The sequence below is a fragment of the Glossina fuscipes genome, unplaced genomic scaffold (assembly GCF_014805625.2).
Source record: "Glossina fuscipes isolate IAEA_lab_2018 unplaced genomic scaffold, Yale_Gfus_2 1, whole genome shotgun sequence".
Taxonomy (NCBI): Eukaryota; Metazoa; Arthropoda; class Insecta; order Diptera; family Glossinidae; genus Glossina; species Glossina fuscipes.
The window spans coordinates 3814044-3837344 of record NW_023998415.1 but is presented as its reverse complement, the minus strand read 5'-3'; the positions used below and the strand labels follow the sequence as shown (position 1 = coordinate 3837344).

Below are 23301 nucleotides of genomic sequence, written 5' to 3'. Positions count from 1 at the left end.
CTTTCGCGCGCCCTGACGCTTATGTTAATTTCGTTACTATGAGGATCCATAATATGTTGAGCAAACTGTGACTGTCCTCATCTTATTTTCCAATCTTCCCACATGTATATACTGAATTAGATTATGTCTCTAACAAAAAAGTGCAAATTGTCCTAAGAAAAGTATACCAGATACGGAGATGTAATAGAATGTAGCAGTTTTCGTTGCAGTGGGTTCCGATCTTCCGACATATCTTAATACTACAAAACTGGTTTTTCGCCTGAACTCCAAGATATTTACATGACAAAATTCAATTCTCGAAATTCGAACGGGCGATGACTCTAACCCTACCTGACCACAAGTTCATCGTCAAGGAAATTCTTTATTGACGCTGTAAAGCTATGGAATTCTTTACCGCTCAATATAGAAGTGATTATTAGCCCGAGTAAATGTGAAGCAGGCACAAAGTCCTTTCGTGTTGGCTACGACCACTTCTAGCTCTTGACTCCATTTCTTATATTAACGATATTGTTCTTGTGCTGAAAGAGAATCTATAGTCATACTGGCACATAAATTGTTAAACTTAGTAGTGATTATTATTGCATAAATGAATTGTCATTAATTGTTATTATTAATTAATAAATTAAATCAAAGTAAACTAAATTAAAAAATAATACTTTCATATAAACAGCAAAAAGTAGTATTTTTTCAGCAAATACGTTTCATTTTCTTTTTTACTTTATTGATATATTTAATCATTATTATGATACTTAGTACTTTAAGTTAAAAATGCTTTGTGCTGGAATTCTGGCTTGGAACCATGATTCTTACAGCCTTTGGAAAAATTGTAGCGTGTAATGCCCCAAATTCGATTCGCTCGCCATCCACCGTTATGATGCCTTGAGACTGCCCAGGCTCCAATCGAAATGCAGTAACATGGAAAGCTTTAATGAATTCAGAATTTTCCGTCGGAACATGAGTGCCTGTGCTCATATTTATCAAAAAATTCAGCAACTGTGGACGGGTTATGCCACTCCGGATTATCACCAAATACATAAGACCATCGTTGAGTTGAGATTGCGGAGCAAACAAACAATCACTACCCAAATGAGTTTTGCAGGCGGCATGAACCATTACAAATTCACCTTCCTCGACAATCCATGTGGATGGCAAAGGTTCATGCATAGAAATTGATGGAGAACAATCATACTCGGTATGGGTGATTTCATTACATTCATTGTAATTGTTACCCTCGGTATTACTATTTTCCGCTATGCTGTGATACACGCTTTCGGGAATTGAGTAGTACATGCTTTTTCGCGAGCACGTAGACAACCAGCTGTCACAGCGAGATCTTGAAGAGCAATTGATTGATGTTTGCAATGAAATGATATCTTCAAACTCTGAATCTGTTATATTATCATTCGAATTAAATTTACTGGATGCCTTTGAGTAGGAAAACGTACTGCAACTAACGCTATGAAGCAAGAGCGGTTTATTTACACCTTGAGAGCAATTGTCCATATTAGGGGTAACTTCTGCTCTGGGGAGGTACGATATTTTTCCTTGATATGTACGTAAGTTTATTAAACGATGTAAAGTCCAAATCGTGAATCGTTTATATCCAAATATTCTCAAGCGTTCACTTTCTATATCGATATCAGATATGAGGCCCCATCCAACCGAGAGAAATGAATATATTATCTGAAATATTAACGTAACAAGATAAGGAAATGTATTAAATTTTAAATTATTTTTGCCAAACTTAACCATATAAGCAATTTGTAGCTTACATACTTTATTTTCTAATTCAACTTTCATTATATCCATAAGTGTCGAATGTCCTCCTATTATTGTAAGAGCCGAGCTAAGCAGAGGTTTTGAATCGTAAGGTTCTCTGTAAAAAATTCTGGATATCACAAGTGATCTCCAGAACATAAACAATGTTTCTTACTTATAAGAGTAAGCAACGGAACGAGCTAGTCCGTTTCCTGAACCACATGGTATTACCCCTAGTATTTTAGCAGTTTTACTCCAGTCAATACGTTGCATCAAGCCATTGAGGATTTCATGAAATAAGCCATCACCCCCGACAGCCACAACACCATTCCACAAACTTAAATCCCTCTGTTTAACAAAATCAAAAGCATAATTGGCATGCTTCGTTACGTAGACATCATATGATAGCTCAGCTTCGTTTAACATTGGAACAACCTCTTGAAAAAACAATTCTCGTGCTTTTCCTGAGCCAGATTTTGGATTTAAGAATACAAGCAATCGCTTTAAAACGTGGTTCCCACGCGATTCACATGCGCATTCTTTAAGATAATTTTCCCGGTGACATTTTAAAGCCTTATACCATTTCTCCGCCTCACGTAAATTATCGTCACGACTGTCGAATGTGCGAAAACGTAAAGTAATAACATTACGTTCCCTTCGGATAGAACTTCTTAATTTCTTTTTTAGTACATATGCGAAAATATAAAGATAAACGTCTTCGTTATCTTCAAATCCACATTTACTTTCCTTAGTATTCGGAGTGCATGCACCACATGATACATTCCTTTTGAAGCGTGTTTGCTTGTTTTGCAACACGCACCGACCACCAACTATGTCGCACATCTGTATTAAGTGATGATCTTTATTACATTCTGCATCATCCCGCTGAAGAAGAAGTCCATCTTTGCTAAGGCGAACATAAAAGGTACTCCCCTTCTTTTTAGCTGAGTAAAAAGTTTCACTTAGTTCGTTTGGAATCGAACATGTATTACTGATTCTATCAGATTCAGATATGTTTTCCTTATCTATACTGATATCCTGCATGTTGCAAATAAACGAACAAAGCAAAAAATAAACTACAAAATTCCTCCTCGGAAATCGGGGGGCAGGAAATTTACATTTGCATTGCCCCGAATTGAAAATTTAGAGCAATGTGCATCATCTCTAACCAACTTTCCAATGGATGTCTACAAAATTTTTCACTTAAAACTACTCGCTTTATTTATTTTCCGTATAAATATTTTTGTTTTTCTTGATGGTAGAGCTGCCAACACCCAATGTATGCATGCGTTCGGCACGTTGTCGTACGTTTCTATTAAGAACATCGGAACAGCTGTATTAATGTTACGTGTTATTAGAAAAGAAATTTTTATTAAACATAGCAAGCCCTAGATGTGTAAAATTGTCTTTATTCATAAGATTTATTTTGTCCTTGTTTCTGGAGAAAATGGAAAAAAAAGTCATAAACATAGAGTTTTTTGAACTTTTTATATTTTCATTAACATAATTATATTTCAAATATAAGAACAAATATACCAATTGGATACTTTAAATTCGTCTGTTTTAGTAAATCTAAAGTGCATTATTGTTAGCAAAGTATGATGTTAGTTTCTTCAGTTTTTTACTGAGAATTACCTTACCCCCAGATGATTTTTTTTGACAAAGAGCGCTGAATTCATAGATGTTGTAATGCTTTATTCATCGTTCATTTTAATATTGTTATTATATTATAATTATAAATTAGTGCTTCGTCTAGGATGTGGTAATATAATTACACTACACATGTTCGACAACCCTCGCTTCTACAAATTAAGTGCGCGTCACATATTCTTTCGTATTTTTCGCCATATATTTTAAAATTCGTTTTCTTGGCAGTTCTGCCAGTTTGAATCCTTGAATTCCTATACATATATATAAAATGGAATATTTTGCTAGCAACATATGAATAGGAAACTTATTGTATGGTACTACAGGGGTACTGATTATGTATGGCGTTAACTAGTTTTCATATGCGGTTTTCGCCTTTTTTAGCTATATGTATGCACAAGAGGTGCGAAAAGCCGTCTGTCAAAATTGTTAAAATCGGCGTAAACAAAAATGCTCACGCTTTGCGTTAGTATTGATTGTTTTGAATTAGTTTGCTTGTTTAGGGCTGCATTTATAAAAGAAAACATCTGTAACTTGGAAATAAACTAAATTCCAAACAAACTTGTTTACTTACAAACAGCTGAACCAAAATAAAAATTTGAAATTTTTTAAAAGGTAATTAAATTAACTGTTTTCTTTGCTTTTTACTCGAATTGTGTAATTAATACTTTGTATATATCATCATATACTGTGCTACCATTGATAAAGCGCAAAGGATCAACAAATAATAAAAATTCTTTACTCTGCTGGATATATACTAATCCACTAAACAAACAAAAAAAAAAAAACCTAAGGAAGTGAAATATTGTTATTTAATAATCAAGTAAAGTTAAGGAAAATATAAACATCAGGCGGAATGGTTTCTATGCTTATATTAAGTTGTTTGACAGTGGAACAACACCTTGATTGGAGAAACAGGAATCTTGTGAGACGCAGGGAGCTCTGCGGGATGCTTTAAACCTCAACTTACGCAAAATATGTAATTACATATATTTGTCAAGAATATAAATTGCGAAAGCCGTACGTAACTCTTAACCAAACAGTTCTCATGGTGTGCCTTCCAAATGAGAACTAGTTAACTAACTGGTTCATAATCAGTGCCATGATATTTGATGTAAACAAACGTTATGAAGAAGAGCATGAAAGAGGAAAACTTTGTTCGACATGTACGTGTATGCCTACTAATATATGTGTGCGATAGCAGAATATATTGAAAGGATATGTGCTAGCGCTGTAGTAAAAAAAAAAACATATTTACACTTATTCTTCTTGCGCATATGCATGCACACAGAGTTCCTACAACCACAAACATTATATATGTGATGATTATTAAATTCTGAAATTATTTATAAAAAAATTCACATAAAATTTATAAATAAATGTATTATTGATTATGCAATATTTTAATGATTCGCGTATCCGTTTTAATATAGTAACATGGCATACATATATTTAACGTTGAACTTTTTTGATACACGTTAAATTGACAAGCTGAACTAAGAATAATTTGTATTTCGTTTTCTTTTCGTCTGTTATTTTAATTTTAACCAAATATTATATTCTCCTGCTGAGAAGGGCGCTTTGGCAAAAGTGAAGCGTATCAATTTACTTTAGCCCCACATCAGCAAATACAACAATGTTTATGCGGGAATTTTGTTCCATTCCATTATTGTTCTTCTTAACACAGTTTTGCAGGACACGAACCAACTACCCGCACAATACCCCCTACAACTTTTAAGTGTGTTTATATATATGGCCGGTAAATTTAATCGATAATAGAAAGAAAAAAATAGACAAAAAAAAATTAAATTAATGAGAAAAAATTATTTTAATAATAAAAATAAAATTTACCGAAAATTAATAAAAATATTTATATAGATTGAAATGATTAAATTTCAATAATTAATTTAAATTTATTATCGTCATTCATTACGAATGAATAACACTTATCAAGGAGATGTTACCACGGTTTGTTAATTACTGCTAAGGTTACAAATGAAAAATGTTTTGTTCTTCTGGGTTGGCATCGCCGTTGAAAAAAAACATTGGATTTGTCATACAAGCTTATGTGCTTCTTTTAATCTTTCTTCGTAATGTTAATATCGTGTAAATAATGTGCAATTAACAAGTAATTATAATTGAAAATATAAAAAGTGAAGAAGAATCTTTGGATTAATTCTTAGGAAGGAGTTCCCTTTCGCCCTGTGAGATATTTTGTCATATACACCAATAGTAACACAAAGAATTGTTCGCGTTGGTTATATATATTCATAAATACACATACAAATGTGTGTAGATAAATGCAAACATATGTATATAAACATGTATAAACCTATCGGAGGATTTGGGTGATATGTAGATTTAAAAAGATTTAATATTATTTGGCACGGCCTAGTGATTTTAAGTCATCATTAATCGTGAACTGTAATAGTGACATGGAGAACAGGGAGGAACAGTTGTCAGGTGAAATTTGTGCTTCAGGTGAAGCTGCAAAACATCCCAATTTATCTTCAAATCAAAAACTGCAACTAACCACAAATCCTTTACTTCTAACATGTTCAGCACCAACCGATAGGTATGTGGGGAATAGTGAATATGATCATTTATATCGGCAATATGTGGGCATAGAATCTACCAGAAACCCAGAGTTTATAAATGGGTGGTTTTCGAATTCTTTCAATAAATCGTCAATGGCTGCAATGATGAATGCTGCCACCAACAAAGTATTGCACATAAATGTTCATGAACTCTTGATAGAGAACCGTTCTCTTAGAGAAAAATTAAAGGAAGTGATCACCGATCGGGATCGTCTACTCTGCGAAGTATCAAATCTTCGACTAGAGCTGGATATGGCAGAGTTAAAACGTCTACCGGAAGAAAGGTAAATTAATACATTTTCAGTGTTTGTTTTACTCTGTGGTAGCTTTACGTGCATTGTGTAGTGACAACAACCCTACATAGTAAATGGGGTTGCAAAAATATTGCAAAAATAAATAAGAAGTGAAAGTCAATTGCAATACGAAAGTGTTAAATCGTGCTCTTTATTACACTCGTAAAACTGAAATTAAAAAAAGGGGCACTTTCTCTGTTAGAAGTTAAGACACCCATGCGTGACATATGTATTGTGCTACCGGTACAAACCGAGCTAAGCGACATCCAAGTATAACAACTTTCAGTAGAAAATGCTGTTATCTTAAAAAATGTTTATTTACGCATTTCATTTCATTGTATTGTCCAAGATTTTGATAAAACTAGAAATTACATTCGATGAATTCTCTGATCAGACACGGCTTACCTATTTTTATTGTTTCTTAATAAGAGAATGTTGAAAATAAGAATGCTCTTCAACTGCTCAAACCGTGTATGGCCTAACTCTAAATCGGCACAAACTCCCTGCCATAAATAAACCTTACGATATCATAACGTATATGCTCATACCTCTCGAGCGTCTGACAGTGGAAAAAGGGCATACACAACATAATTAAGCAGGGGACGTGACAATATAGCTGCGAGCATGATATAGATTGAATTAGTTCTCTTTTTCAACTAAACTTGACAAGAGCAGTTACCAAGGTAGTATAAAGATTTCAATGGAAACAAAGAGTTAAATTAATTAGGATATTTATGTTAAAAGGCGTATAGGCATAAAGAGTTAAAAATTCGTAGCCTTATGTTTTGCTATGGTATATTGTAAACATTCTATACGCCAATAATGACAAGTATATTAATCATATAGTCGTTTATTCCGCTCTTTGGAACAGCCTTGTATTGTAAGTCAGTTATTTAAGATTAAAAGATTTTAAATAAAAAATATTTTCTTTATTGAAAAGATTTAAAATCCCAGTGAATCCTTTTATTTTGAAATTTTATTATTAATACGCATCGCAGGGTGTAGGGTGCAGGATTTCAAAAGTTTTTAATGCATAAACATGTGTTTTACAGACCCATTTAAAAATATACGTTTATAACTAGCAGCGTGTTAAGTGTTTGCCGTGATCCTTATGTTGACATCACGAATACGATCTGCCGAATGTTTTTATTAAAGGATGAATTTGATTTGAGAATTTTTCTTACAACCATTGTTCGACCGGATTGGAAATTTTTCATACAATAATCTTAATAGAATATCGATAGCCGGAAAGCTGGAGCTTAATCGGAAAAAGGCACTTATTCTTTGTTACTAAGAACATACATAGACTGGCCAAAGTGCATAAGAATTTTAGTGAGACCTGTGGGGTCTAGTACGCTTACAAAAATATGATTTTAATTGTGTACAATGTACGGATGACATTGTGTACAATATGTACAATGTATAACGGATGAGTGGAGCTTCGTCTTATCTTGCGGTCAAATATCGGACTCAAATCACGTAAATTCCTTTTCCTTTTTGGCTTAGCAACTAAAACCGGAAATTAGGCTTTTAGATGAAACTGACGGTAAGCTACTTTTCTCAGTGTCGTTCATTAATGTCCAGATAATTTTTAAGTGTCGCTAAGAGATGTTGTCTGTCCATGTAAGGCAAGGCAAGGCAAGGCTAATGGCAATAAAGAAGTTTTTATTTACCATACTTTGCCGACTATAAGACGCATCTTTTTACATAGAAAAATGGAGTTAAATTTAAAGTGCGTCTTATGGTCCGAAAATATTCTTTCAAAAAATCGTCTCTAATTTTGAGTTTTGAAAGCAGAATAGTTCAGATGAAAGTAGTATCAACGGTGACATTAACGAGACGAGTGATATTATCGAGAGTGAAGATGAACGGAATATTGCTAGCACAAGTTATATTAATAATAAATAAAAATGTGGATCCGAAGGTAACATTAAAGTGTATTTTTCTGAAAATCATCTCATAAATTTGAAGTGCATCTTATAGCCCGAAACATACGGTAATCTTTTCATAAACCCGACCTGGCCTTCAGGTATTTCACGTTTTGCAAGGATATAATGTTTTATCGATTATTAAGTATGTTAGTACCCTTTGTAAGAATAAGGAGGTTTCAAAATAACGAAAAAGATTTCGTTATTATGCAGTGAGGGTTCTTACCCTGCTTAAGTCTTACCGTTAGATGTAGTTGCTTGCCAAAACAACCGTTGCAGTGTGATAAGGAAACCATAAGGCCATTGTTTCTTATTACGTATGAATCATTAAATGAAGGACATCCTTGTTTAGTGTATGATAAATTGATTTTTTGGAATATGTAAAGAAAATGTCCATTTTGTTGGACGAATTTTATTCATTTCATTTCAAACGCAATAAAACTTCTGTTGTAAACACTTGGGGAAAAGACAAATTTATATCTAAATATATCTATATATATATATATATATATGTATATATATGTTGGATGTCAAGAAGTTCGTTCAAAAACCGAACGTGGTATCATTTTCTCTCTCCCTGTCTACCTTATTACTCTCTGCAAAACAAATATTTATTGTCAGTTTAAATATGACGTACGGTATATTGCCTTTTATATACAATGATTACGTAGGTATATATACCGCATTGTGTGTTTGTATATGTAAAAGCTGTGCCTAGTATACATATACGTTATATTCATTTAAATTAAGGGTGGAATTGAAAGTTAAACGATAACATAAGATACAGAGTTTTTACAGATAAATTCATTCATCTTCATTTGTTTTTTCATTGTTATATTTGCTGTGGCTCAGTATTAAGTGTATTTTTGTCAAATTTTATATAAAATTTTTTTGAACTTTTTTATGTGATAATTCTTTCCTATCGTTATCGGCTTTTCCTGCGCGTGCATACATATATCGCGTTCACAATGAATTCATATTCGCATATAAATACAACCCTGTGTAATTAAGGGTAAAATGTATTTCTTTTTCCTCTATTCCAGTTCGTTTGACAGTAATGAAAAATTTTTATCAGTTCATGTCTAATCTTACTTGTAATAAACTTGCGTGAATATATTTAAAATATTAATTTTTTAATTTTGCTGAGTCACAGCCCTATCGGCAATCAGTTAATAAGGAGCAGAAGAAGTTTTGCAATTTTATTGAAAATTTCAAGTGCAAGTTTTATGCGATGACTCAAAACGTTTCCTTTCAATTAACTGGAATTTGTGAATACAGGATAAAACCATTCCTGTATGTATACATAAAAAGTATATTGGAATTGTACGAGTCAAGCAATTGGGAGCAACTGGGAAAAGCTTAATGATTTGCAAATTTAATTTAAATATCTTTATTACGCGTGTTTTATGAATGAAAATAAACATTAATTTAACATGTTTTTAATTTAATGTCTTAAATCTGCAATAGGCTCTCTTTGTCTGCCAAACGATACGTATAATATTTTCGGGAAGTGCCATCATATTGTAAAGTTTTATTAGCTCAAGAAAATAAATCTATAAAAAGTAATGCTTACTTCAAATGAAATTTATTGGTAAGTGTGTTTAATTAATATCCGTCTATGCTATAATTAATTATCATAAGTACTTTTATCTTATTTTTCTTATTCTTATTTTGATCGATTTTTTTAAAAATATTTCTGCACTTGAGATCTCAGGCTTTACTTTTTACCCATTCCTCCATAGTGCTTGTGTTACATGTAAACACATACCTATTTCCCGAATTGTCTATTTTGTCTATCTTTAGTTACGTTACTTTTTTCTTCTTCAGTCCGGTATTATATATGTGGACAATAAGTTGGATATTAAAAGTAAATAAACTTGGCATATTTTAATACATCAGTGACGATTTGAGGTAAATTTAGAAATATATGTAAGTGAGTATGTGATCAAAAAAAAAAAAAAAAAAAAAATTTCTAATTGAAAAAAACGAGCATTCATGCTAGTTATATATTTCCCCTCACCTTTAAGCTAATTTATGGACATCTTCTCAGATGTAAATGTTGTGGTTTGAGGCAAGGCAATCAGAATTCCAACCGATTTTGGTCTCTGTTTGTTCAGATAATGGATATGCCACTACTAAGTCGGGTAAAAGGGAACTATGGACTGTTATGTAAACGCTTCTAATTGATTTTATATATTTTGAGTGCTTTGCGCTCAAAAAGAGTTAATTTTTCTTCTTTACCGATTTGATTCTAAAAACGTGTAGCCAGGCCAGGCCAGGCCAGGCCATCTTTTTATCTACCACTATGCTCTACAAGCTCTTTTACTTGATACCCATATCACTGATGTTATTAAGAAAAAAGTAATCGCTGTGTCTAACGTGTTGACTTTAGAATCAACCCATTTTTGGGCAGATAATATATCTTGATTTGAAGAATGCATGAAATAGTTTTAAAGGTTCCGTCTTGTTTGCCTTATGGTAAATAAGTATAAAACCTTAAAAATGTGAAAAAAAGGAAATATAATCATTTGCAACTTCGTGTGGGCATGGCCGATTTTTCCCGTTTTTGCACGTAAAGAGTAGAGTTTTCCGTAAAGTAAATGTGAAAAATTTCACCCCTTCCGAATAACGAGCAAAATTGCGAAAATTGTTATTAAGAAAAACGGAGTTGTGTTTAGTTTACGCTTTATTGCAGGCTACTGCTCTGACTAAATTGGCCCATTTTCAATAGCAATCTGCGTGCAAAAAGTTCGAACGTTTCTAGCAAATTTGAAGTTGAATCCTTTTTTTTTGCTACCAGGTGAGTGCCAACAACAAGCACCAAGCAGATGGGCAGACATGGCTTAATCATTTCGAAATTTCACGCTGATTAAGAATACACATACTTTGTGGGGTCTTTGAAGCTTACTCTGAGTATACCCCCATCTTTCAGTGGTGGGGTGGGTGGTGTGAAGGGAGGGGGGGGGGGTATAACAAGAAACACAAAATTATTAACCATTTAAGGAACGAATACATAGTTTATATATAATCTTTGTAGCGTTCTCATATAATCATTTTTCCTTGCGTCATTTGTCCATGGCTACGACCACTTTTCATTTTGGTGACCAAACAAACAAGCAAGGATACACGAATTTGTCCTAAAAAGAGAAAAAGGGTAGATTGTTTCTTTCCATTCTAGCAGACCGAAGTAGAAATTAATTTCATTGCAATTGATAGCTTCGCGCTTGATTTTATTTAGAATTTTTTATATGGAAGAATTGCAATTTCTTGCATGAATCTGAGTAGAATCATCGTAACCAATGAAATTACTCGCTTATGCAAAACGCTTGATAAGATTCAAATTAAATTAAACCGAGTTCGAAAACGGATAATGAAATTTTTCTGCTTGAAAATTGTCCTTTTATTTTGAACGACAAAACTTGAAATTGTGTTAGTTTGAAAACCGAACGCTTTCATCTTGAATAAAGATATCAAATAAATAAATAAATTCGATTTTTTTAGGAATGAAAATATACAGACTCTGTCACTCTTTTTTCCGTCCCTCTGCAGAGGTTGAAGAAATATGCAGACCTAATATGGAATTTAGACGATTTTAAACGTAGTGAGAGAAGATAGCCGCAGATACGGAGAGAACAAAATTGGTGCGAACAAAATTATTTAAAAGCAATTTGATTAAAAAGTTCGATCTGACGCATATTTTTATTACTCTAACTTTAAGGTGTTGATTTTCTCTGAAAGGGATGTAATTAAAAAAAAATTCTTTTTTAATTGATTGCTGCTTACGTGAAAGTGAAAGCGATAATGACTTAAAAATTAGCATAACGAGATCCAAAAAATAAGAACCCGATATCTTCTTGTGTCTTTATTCAAAGACAATGTGCATTTTGTCGAACAAAACAAAACTGCATGTGTCTCCAGAAGTCATATGTTTACTGTACTAACCTTCAGTTTGTTTTGTAGAACTTTGTAGGCTTTATTTCGTTCCGTGAACATTATATATGTATATAGATAGAATTTCGTTTCCACATGTATGTTTGTGTTAGTGACTTTAAGAAGTTCAATTCTTGGTAGACAGTATTAAAAAAATATATTTTTCTTATAAGATCTTTGATCTATGCATCTACTATGATTGTCAGTGCAATATCCATAGCCAAGGGCGCGATGAAGATAATGTTAATAACGTTAGTCTGATCGCTACTATTTTAAATATTTTTAATTAATTAATTTATTCTCATTAATTTGCGAAATGTTAAAACTCACGTCTAAGAAGTAACGGGAAAGAAATTCAATGCAAACCTTTTATATTTCCTTTATGAGTGCTATTATCAGGCTTTGCTATTGGCGTTTTGACCTAATAAATTTTTCTCTTTTGAAGAACGTCTCCATGATGTTCCGAATACTTTGTTTCTTAGGCTATAATATCAAAAATAACGTGTATGCACGCATTTTTTGCTTTTCACTACTACCATGGTTCAGATATTCACCCCAATCTCTGACAGTCTATTAAGCATCGTTTAATAAATACGAAATAAAGTTTTTTACATGTCATAGTAAGAGTCTGGGATTCTCACCATCGCCAGCAGTCAAATAAAAACTAGCAGCACTTTCTTAATTGAGAAGCACAACAATTTCAAGCATATCTTGATATTGTCCCTATATATTTGTACTTAATTTCAGACTGATGACTGGTGACGAAAATATAGCAAACGTTTCGAGATTGTTGCACGCATCTATATATCCATTAGTGAATTGTGTTAGTACGCGTTTAAATGTTTCTTTCCAAATTGATTTTGGAAAAAATATCTCTGCGCCTTCCTGTTAGGATTAGAGTGTTAAAGAGATCAACGAGGCAAATCTCCTATTGGAATTAGCAGATATTCATTCGAATATTTGGATATGAAAAATTAGTACACTTATGGGTAGGTAATGGATAGCAAAATAAAAAATGTTATTTCGCTTCAGTCAGTTCAGCGGGAAAATTTGCCCGTGAAACTATTTGGTGTGAGAAGCAAAAGTACTTACACGAATTGTTATGACTATGACTATACTTCAGCGTATAATTTCGTATTAAGAATGTGTCAGAGTTTTCGAAATGTATAAATGCACGTCTATTATTTAGATTGGGAAGTCTTTTTTAAGTGGCCGTATTATTTACGCTATGTTTATGCCGGTACACTAGTTATTGCACAGGGTGTATTAAGTTTGTGCGTGTAGGTATGTAACACCCAGAAGAATTTAAACGAGGTCCACCTTTTGCTATACTAATCGATTCAGAAAACGATTCGGAATAGTCTAAGGTTATCTCTCCGTCTGTCCGTCTAACGTGTGTTAATCTATTCTCATGCCCAATCTACAGGTCGCAATTTTCGATGAAGTTTGTTGCAATGACATGGTTTTGCTTTGGCCCAAGCTGCACAGTCTTTCCGAAGTGATTTGAATCGGATAACTTTCTCAACCACTCCCCATATAACGTCTTATTTCGAAAGTATATTGCAATTTTCAGAATGTCGTGACAATAATAATAATAATAATAATAATATTTTGGACATCATCGCATACATGGAGGTTTATGGAAATGCAACTCTTATATGCCAAAAAAGTTCCAACGTCCAAGTTATGGACAGTAAAAATTTGTTCATAATAGTATTTTCTTATAAAAATTAATTAAACCAAACTTCAAGTACATGAATTCATTTTTTGGATGCCATTCCATATAAGGTTTCTCATCGATAGCAAGCCTTTTACCAAGAAGTTGTAATGTTCATTATTTTATAATGAAAATCGTTTCGTCTTATGACGGAAGTAACTGAAAAATAATCAAATCTTTAACAAGTGAAATAAATCTTTCGAGTGTTCTTCATGTTCTCCACCTTTACATTAAACTATTATATAATTTGTGATATGTTTATTAGGCGAGGTGTGATATAGGGTATCGAATTATTGGCATTGCTCAATTATAACGTTCTCACTTGTTTTTAAAATTATTGTACATATTCGGGTGGCGGTAATTGATATAAAATGCGTGACACTACATACATATGCAAAACTGGGAAATTATAGCTCAACGTTTAATTTTCTCATATGATAGTCTTTTTTTTTTAATCTTTTTTTTCTACATATATTTTATGAGACTTAAAAAAAAAAAAAACAAAAAAAAAACAGATCAATTATAGGAAACAATTGGACGGTTTTAGAAGCATTGATGGTTAAAATTTTATTTAATTTTGAGTTAAAAAATGGCAGAGATCAAGTATTGCAGTCATGTCAACCAACGCTTTCGTCTTTTACAAAATTAATTTATTATTAGTGGGCAGCGAAGTAAAGCGTTGACATAAAAGGAACATCTGTTTTCTTTGTTTGTATTGTTTTTTTAGTGTTTCGAGCCTATGATGTTGCTCGTAATAGTGAGCAATTTAAAGAATTTAAAGATCTGGTAGCCCTGGTTAGTTGCAATAAACTTTTTATTCACTTACATGGCCTCGATATGACAGAACAAGCTTTAAGTAAAGATAGCTTTGCACACATGTATACACTCGCCTATATACGTATTTGTTTTAAACACATGTACATGCGAATGTATACTAAACATGGGTAAACACGATTTCAACCGAAGTAACAAATTTAGTTTGTATTTCTTTCTTGCCGATAATGCTTTCGACTGATAAATTGTTTTATTGTTAACGTTTTTGGAATGATTACGAGTTTTGTGTATTTGGCATAAGCGAAAAGCAATATTAATATACATATATCTATATATATATATATATATGTATACTAACTAACTAACTAACGGCTATACTTTAATCAGTACGTACGTGTACATAAGTTAGTTGTATATTTTATTCACTGAATTTGCTTTCAGTTCTGATTAATAAAAGTAGAATACATGTGTGTATATGTTTAAATGCACTCGTATATGTGCAACGGCACGATCACTATGAAGTCATGTGTGCCTGAGTGTGTTTGTGTAAATAAATAATAAAAAAAAAAAGAAAAAAAAAAGAAAAAAAAAGTTATATACGTATATATATATATATATATAGATTATTGGTTGAGTAACTTTCATAAAATATATATATATATATATATATATATATAAATAGCAAAAATAAAACAAAAACGTAATCTGTCGAAATCAGCCATATGTCGGTTCATTAATTCACACCTAAAACTACCGCAGACAGTTAAAACTGCATGTAGTTTGTAGTTCAGTATTAAGTACAATAAAAATGTATGACTTTTTTTTATATGCATATATATTTCTGTGTATATGTATATAAGTACAAATATAAATATATATATATATATATATATTTATATAACTTAGCAAATGTATTTTAGTACATATATTTAAAGTATTTTTTTTTGGAATATGTTTTCTCTAAATGGAGCGAAAGCAAGTTGCACCGATAGCATAAACCTTTGATAGAAAATGAAAATTGTGAATTATTCAAATTTGATATGTTCAGCCCTTTAAATTAACGTAATATGTGCATAAATGAATGATGGAGAGTGAATACAATTTCGACATTTATATATATAAACATATATATATATATATATTTACATTTATATATAAATGTATATACATATGTATATATGTATATATGAATATATATGAATAAAAATATATATATATATATATATATGTATATATATATATATTTTTATTTATTTATTTATTTATTTATATATCTATCTATATATATATATATATATATATAAATATGTATGTAATTACTTCTTTTTGTACATAACAAAAATAAGTGTGAAAGTTTCTCAAAAGTGTTTAAAAAGAAAGAAAGAGTAACAGTGTTGCATTCGTCGTCGCAAACAATCTGACGAATAAGTGAAGCTTTGAAAACACATAGTATATATCGTCAATTAGTTTAGTATAAGTAAGCTAAGCTTTAAGCATACCACTTGCAACACACATCTCGTAAACCCAACTAATTATAAGCTAAGATCGGGCGTGTTTTAAGACCATAATTCCGCAACTTAAGTAAAATATAAAATGTTGCTTTGAAGCTTAAATTTTTAACACAAAATAATGAAACGAAAAAAAATCTATATTTCTATAATTAAATCTTTTGTGTAAACGTGATATTGAAACTAGTTTTGAATAGACCGAAATATACTTGCAATATTAGCAAGGTGACATCGAAAGACAGTTTAACCTAGATAAAAAAAAAAAAAAAAAAAAAAAAAAAGAGGAAATATTAAACACTACTGGATAATTTAATAGGTGCACTTTATTTAGAAAAACTCGTTTTATATTTCAATTACTAAACAAACATATTTTTCGTTAATTTTAAATTTTTTAAAATTAGAAATTATATTTGCATTCAGAGTGTTACTTTTTACTATAGTAATATCAAGATATCGGTAGTGATCGAATTATTTATATTTAGTATTAAAAATAATGAAAACTAATTGTTATAACCGCAGACGACTTATTCCCCTATGTAGCCTATACTCTATCAGTGTTTTGCGGATCGTTTAGGATGCTTATGCGTAAGCGAAATTATTAATCATTAAAACTGTTTAAATGCTTCGAATTTTAGCTTTTCAAATCATCCAAAGTGTTATTTTTTGATATTAGTTTACTAATCAGTTAGACACTTGCTGCTTTTGACAACCTTTAATTATTATATCCACTCATCTGACTTTCTCAAATGATGAATAATAATATTAATTTTATTTTAATAGTTTCGTGTTAGTAATCGATTTTGTCCCCATAATGATTAAAGTTACGGATTTTGTTTCAATTCCTCTCTCCTTTTATTTTGAAAGCACTTCTACTTTTGTTACAATTTTACCAATTAAAAGTCTTTCCGTCCTATGAAACGCGCACTGTTGGCTATTGTTGGACTGTGGTCCAGTATATTTGAAGACAGGGCCAATTTTTCGCTCGGTATGCGAAGTGCACATTTTCAATTGCTTAGCACTGTGGTATATTTGGTTTTGCGTACTTGCAAAAGCGCAATCATTTAATGCTTGAAAACAGTGCTCAATTCAATGCATAAAAAATTGTTGTTGAAAAATTCGTAGTATTCTATATAACTTGAGGAAGTGAGAGTTGATTAATACGTAGGGGCAGTATTTGTGAATTAAGTTTTAATATAACCGCTATTTATAAGACCAAAATGAACCAACGTTCACCGAATTTCTATGCAATGTTATCAGCAGCACTTAAAAGTACTCACTTATAATTTATATTATATATATATATATATATATATACATATATATATATTATACTATTTTAACTGATAGTTTCTAGCAAAGCAGCAATTGGTAAATCCGGTTTTACATAAACTTTGCATTATTTAAAAGTCAATTTCTATAATCGGTAATTTTTTCATTATTCGAGAATTTTCCCTTTTTATATGCTTTTATTTACTTATTAATTATTTATTTATTTTGCCCATCACCGAAGGATGACGGTTGGGAGGTATGTTCATTTTGTTAAAACATTTGAGTAGCATCAAATTCTGAACCGGTTTAGGCATGTCTGTCTGTCCGTCTGCCTCATAAGCATAATCCTGGCCCCAAAAATGAAGTCATCGACTTCAAATTTGACAAAAAAATTGGAAGTTTTTGTTTTTGAAAATAGGCCAAATTAATCGAGAGACACTTCTACAACGTCACGTTAACTGAGCACACCTCTGTTTTTCAAGAGGAATAAGAAATTGGTTTTTTGCTCATTACTCCTAAACTAAAATTGAATTGATATTTTGTATGGGCGATGCTGCAGCATTATGTACATGAGATAAAATGAGGAAAATTGACGACGCTTACCCAATACTATAGTGTATCAAAATTTGTTTTTTTTTTTTTTTTTTTCAATACCTTTATGAAGCGCAGAAGCGAATTCTTGGTCATTTTCAAATTCGCAATGTATCTAAGCATGTTCGTTTGCCCAACTGGGTAGTATCTGTGATACTCATTCATGTGATGAAGATATCGCCTAAAAAATTTGCAAAAGAATTTAAATTAGGTCCGATTCGGTTAAGGCACACGCCTATAACGTCGACACGTCCATACAAGCAAAATTGAGAACACCATTACTTTCCTTGTCTTTTGTTTGCCTTTCATCAACTATAACAGATACATGATATAAATTTCCACAAAATTATGCGAAAAGAATATCAAGAACCAGCCACGTCCATCCGATGCTACGCAAATTCATTCTTTTCCTTTCTTTCAATCTTCTCTAGGATAACTGTAATGGGTATAAGGGATTCGATGGCAATAGGAATTTCTTACATGTTCTTGTTGATATGACATACCGATTTGTCCTAATCAACCATAACATTGATGCTATCTATTCGACGTGAACTGTACCGCTTTAAAAGATTGGAAGTTTTATAGTAAGTGAGTGAATTGTATTCAGATGATTCTGAATCCTGTGAGAGATCCTTTGCACTAGTTAAGCATTACCGTTGATTTGCGGTCGCGTAAATCTTAAAATGCAAAGAACGGGGAAACGCTTACGAGCGTCTTCTAGGCAATAGGATAGAAGGTAGGAGAATTACAATCTCTCTCGACGACCTGGCAAATCAATTGCTATTGCAAAGAAACACGTATTAGGTGTGTATTATGCCCCGAAGGTATAAGATTTGAAATATTTAAATATAATTATATTAACAAGTATTCTAAAGATAATAAAATAATCTTGAATAATAATACAGTGACGGAAGAGTAAAAAAGAACGCTTACTTTGATTAAGGAAGAAGAAAAAATATTAAAGTTACTAATAAGAGAAAAGTTTAAAATGAGCATTTCTTGAGTGTCTCCAAAAAAAAAAAAAAAAAAAAAAAAAAAAAGGAAAACAACAAAAAAAAGAAGGAAACTGAATTGAATCCGCGTTTAAAAATTGTGCGTGAAATATGTCAGAAACCGATTTAGATGAGAAATCGAACTTGGAATCATTTTTGCAATACGAATCAAATAAGCAAGGACCGCCACCTATTGTCGTTGTCGTCGGCGATGGTCGAAGCCGAGTTCGGAAAGTCGTTCGAACTGCCACACGACATGTCACGGTGGTGAGTTATTCGACGCGCCACAAAGAGACAAGAACACATACATCTCATCATGTAACAACAGTAAGGTAAGAACAAAAAGAAACTTTAACAGAAGAATATCTGTACAGGACTCAATGTTAAGGAGCTCATGAATGCTCGGTCACGTATAAAAAAAATGTCAAATTGATGTTAAATTTAAACTTTTTTAGAAAATCGAAGGACTTTTGAAGAATTTGTTACCTTTATATACGTAGTGTCGTCAATTTTTTCTTGGAACTGTATCGAAGGAATGATATGTGCGAAGAATTGCGCTTAAATTTTGCAGAATTTTCTTTTCTTAAGGTCAAGGCTATTAAATAAAAGTATTTACATCACGTTCTGGGAAAACAATAATATTGTGATCATGAGATATGCTAGGGCGGACCGAAAATTAAATAGCAAACATACATGCACATTTGCCATACTTTTTTTACATAAATAATCAGCGATCAGTCACTAATCTCGATGCATCGATTCGCCCATGGCTCATAAAGGCTTAATGATTCTCATCTTCCCTCTCAATTAGGCTTATTGTGGATTGAATGTTATAATGCTTCCGTTGAGAGCTTTAACTTGTGCTCTTCAGTATTTCTCGAATCATATATCACCGATCAAGAAATACCGATCATGAGTTCTCGTATCGTATCTAAAGGCATGTTCGTAAAAAGAGCCGAACTATGTGAATAGAATTTTGTTGCCTGCATAGATGTGCTAAAATTTTTAAAGGGTATAAAGGTAAGTACGGATTTAAGTAGCGCTTACATCCACCATACCACCATGTGAAGGAGACGGATTTGAATCTGTTGGAAGGGAATCAAGTTTGTCTGTTAACGGAAAAGGTATTTTCCATATAGATTCACGCGATATAGGGTGAATATCGTTAGAATTTTGTGGTTTGTGTGCGGCAGCATATCGCCGTTACCCATTTTCCCACAGCCGCTACATGCTAAAATACTATATCTAAAAAAAATTAGGTAAACATAGTTTTGGAAAGCCGAACTTCAATGTTTGTTCTTGCTGAGAAGGCTTCCAAGCCCAATCATATCTTAATCCTGGCATTTACATTCCCAAACAAATGGTTTAATAGAAGATGGGTCCTTGTTGTAGATGTTGTTATGCTTTCATTTGCCCTTGAAACAGAAGTCGAGTAGGGTATATAATGTTTAAAACTGCTAAACCGTTTCAATGGTGTAAGCATGTGCGATTAAAAGCAAAGCTTCTTCAAAATGAAAAGGCGAAAATTGAAATTCCCTTTTTTTTGAGCTACGATTTTCGACGATATAAAGCAGCACAATTGCAACAACGGGCAGGATTTTAAAAGTATTTCTCTTATTCAAATTTCTTCCTGATTCTCTTTCCTCAAACATTTCATTCCGGAGTTTAGCGTTTTTGTTGTCGATCAACGGCAGGACTGCAAGTCTTACGTGCTGCTAAATGACAGAGAAACTTCATTCTAAAATCAGGATTTGGTGACAGAAGAACTGACTCCTTTCGAATTGCTCTCCGATCTCATATCCATTCAACGGTCGTCGTGACGAAACAACTCCTACAACATTTCGTTTCAAAATTCTTTTAAATGACGATAAACACTTTTCCAAAGGCATCTGTAAGTGCTGTAGAAAAGTTGGAAATCATCACATAAAAGACATGGACTTGTATCCTTTCAATAGGGCTTTCTTTGCCATAGGTAGTTTTTTCGGAAGACTTGGGGAGGGACTTGACATTTCAAGGAAAACGTGTCTTTCAAGCAATGAACTTTTCTCCCCATATTTTAGAAGGTTCCAAGTACTCCTTAAAGGAACCTGTTAAACCAAAAATGCCTTGTTGTTATTCATTCTCTGTACATCTTTCGTTACTCTTTTGCTTTAAGGGTGGCGACAAGGGTGGCATACTTCAAATACCTGATGGCATTTGAATATTCAGTTAGATTATACTAATATATTAAAATGCCGTTTGCTCTAAATGCATGAGCATCACGGATGCCTAACTAAAGAGTTGTTTGTAACCTTAACAACTGCATTGTCATCTTCAGAATTAACTTGCAACAGATTAGAAATCTATCGTATCGGAAACGAGTTTTTTTTTTGTATTGAAATCTAACCTTACTTAGCTTTTGTTTAGCCTGTATCACCCATATTTTATGTGTTATGTCTATTAGGCAATCTTGGAAAGCATTAGCACTCTTAGATGCTCGCATGTATTTTGATCATTTTTTTACTTGGAGGAAGTATTTATTGAGAGAAATTGAAACAATGTGCGTTAATCAAACTATTTTCCCCTATTTTCCCCATCTTCATGTTGGTACCGTGTCGAAAGAACGATATTAGTTTGGCAGTCATTCAATGATCGACCATTTTTTGTACTCCAGCTGATCCAAGTAGGACGCTGAGTGCGGCAGAACTTTCCGTTCGAGGTGCAACAGTGTATCCTGACAACTTTTGTAACGGTTGGTCATGCAAGAGGATGTGGCTTTGCTCAACTCAATAATTTTAAAGGGAAAACTCTTAGTTTATGTAGAGAAAGGTCAAAATCAGCGCATTTAACCGCTGTGTACATTGACACTTTGCATTGCTTTATTATATTCATTAATTCAAGATGCTACTGATCATAATATATGCAAGCATCTATTATTTTATTTCTTTCGATAATTTATTTTGATCACATATTATATAACGATGTTCAAGAAAGTTGCGAGATTTCCCGAAAATCCCCTGGTATTCTTTAGCCATTGGCGGAAATTTTCCTTTATAGGTTTTGCTAAAGGCAATCGCTACCGATCAAATTAATCGGATATGTCCCATATTCTATTTTCTTTCAAACCGTACTTTATCATAAATATGAGCTGATCTTGCTAATGCCTCAGTTTTATTAAGTACTAAGTAATAACACACTCATATGTCAGCCATCGGTAGTGTGTGATGAATATCTGAGCTTACTTTCTTGTTATCTCATACCATGATAACTAGCGAGCAATTCCTTTGGCAGTGTGTACTGGCTTCTACAGCGTTTTGAAGTTTCTTAGCATCTTATTTTCACCTTTACAAAGGTGTTAAAATTTTAAATGATGTAATTGCGAATGTTAAGGGTTGCCATCTTCTTCTATAGCATTTAAACAGAGGCGAATTTTTTCTTATACCGCAAACAGATTGAATTCCTTGGTATTTTACTTAAAATAAAATAAATTACTTTTCACACCTAACGTCAAATTGAACGGAAGGATTGCTTTCGATCACTTTACATTTATCGATATCAAATTTTCTTTCCGGTGCAGGAGAATACAGATTACATTTCTCGCGTTCTAAGACAATCATCGTTTTGTCTTGTAGTCAAAATAAATTGTTAACATCAAGCGGAACCATCTCGCAGGTTTTCAAATTTTGCTAATACGTGCTGATCATTACACAATTGACGTGTTGCAACGCTATCAATGTTTATTCTTTGTAGTTGTAGCAGACACACTTCTTTATGGTATTTCTTCCTTTATTAAAATGGTTGCCCTCTTATTCTCCTTCCTTCATAAGTTTAGCTTTTGTTGCAGCAAGCAAAGCTTCGAGTTTGCATCGATTTTTTTTTTTTAGTTACTCAGTTATAAAATGTCATCACTTCCAGCTAGTGTCACGTCTTATAAAATGTAATTATTTTGAATTATGACTTTTTAACACATGACTTAACGATGCTTTTCATCTTCGGCTATCCATTCCGTATTGAATCTGTCGTTCATTTCTGTGTTCATATTTTCATTGGCCGCTTACCTACTACTTGGTTCTTGCCTAAACTAGCATAGATAAGAACGCACTTCTGATTTAAAAATCACGTAATTCTTTCCATGCAACGAGGCCGCATTATACATATGTCCAACTGTTTTGTTCTTTCCAAGTTTTTCCCATGGTGGAAAAGCGCCTTCGGACTCGATCTTTAATGTGCTAGGAAAAAGTTCCCTTCTGATGAAAAAGTTTGCATTGAATAATGTAATCGAAAATTTTATAACATGTGTGATTGTTATATCGGAAGT

The 23301-nt window shown here is 32.5% G+C and overlaps 2 protein-coding genes across 7 annotated transcripts in view; one reads left to right on the top strand and one right to left on the bottom strand.

Annotated features, from left to right (window-relative positions):
• Positions 1 to 762: 762 nt before the first annotated feature.
• LOC119632154 (sphingosine kinase 1) lies at positions 763 to 14731 on the bottom strand. The gene is made up of 4 exons (XM_038024932.1): positions 14697 to 14731; positions 1934 to 3070; positions 1777 to 1876; positions 763 to 1683 (listed from the first exon to the last, which is right to left on the bottom strand). Exons 2-4 carry the CDS (start codon positions 2800 to 2802, stop codon positions 763 to 765), a joined length of 1890 nt encoding a protein of 629 aa, XP_037880860.1. The 5' UTR covers positions 2803 to 3070; positions 14697 to 14731.
• Positions 5469 to 23301, top strand: part of LOC119632708 (IQ motif and SEC7 domain-containing protein 1) — a 40623-nt gene continuing 22790 nt past the window's right edge. Inside the window, exons 1-2 of one of the 6 annotated variants that reach the window (XM_038025765.1) lie at positions 5470 to 5868; positions 5968 to 6286. In XM_038025765.1, the coding sequence (XP_037881693.1) occupies positions 5841 to 5868; positions 5968 to 6286 (347 nt within the window). In that variant the 5' untranslated portion in view covers positions 5470 to 5840. Of the gene's footprint in view, positions 6287 to 14874; positions 15031 to 15114; positions 15191 to 18917; positions 19337 to 23301 lie in introns of those variants that run through there. The other 5 variants (XM_038025763.1, XM_038025768.1, XM_038025766.1 and 2 more) reach the window with 5 other exon arrangements.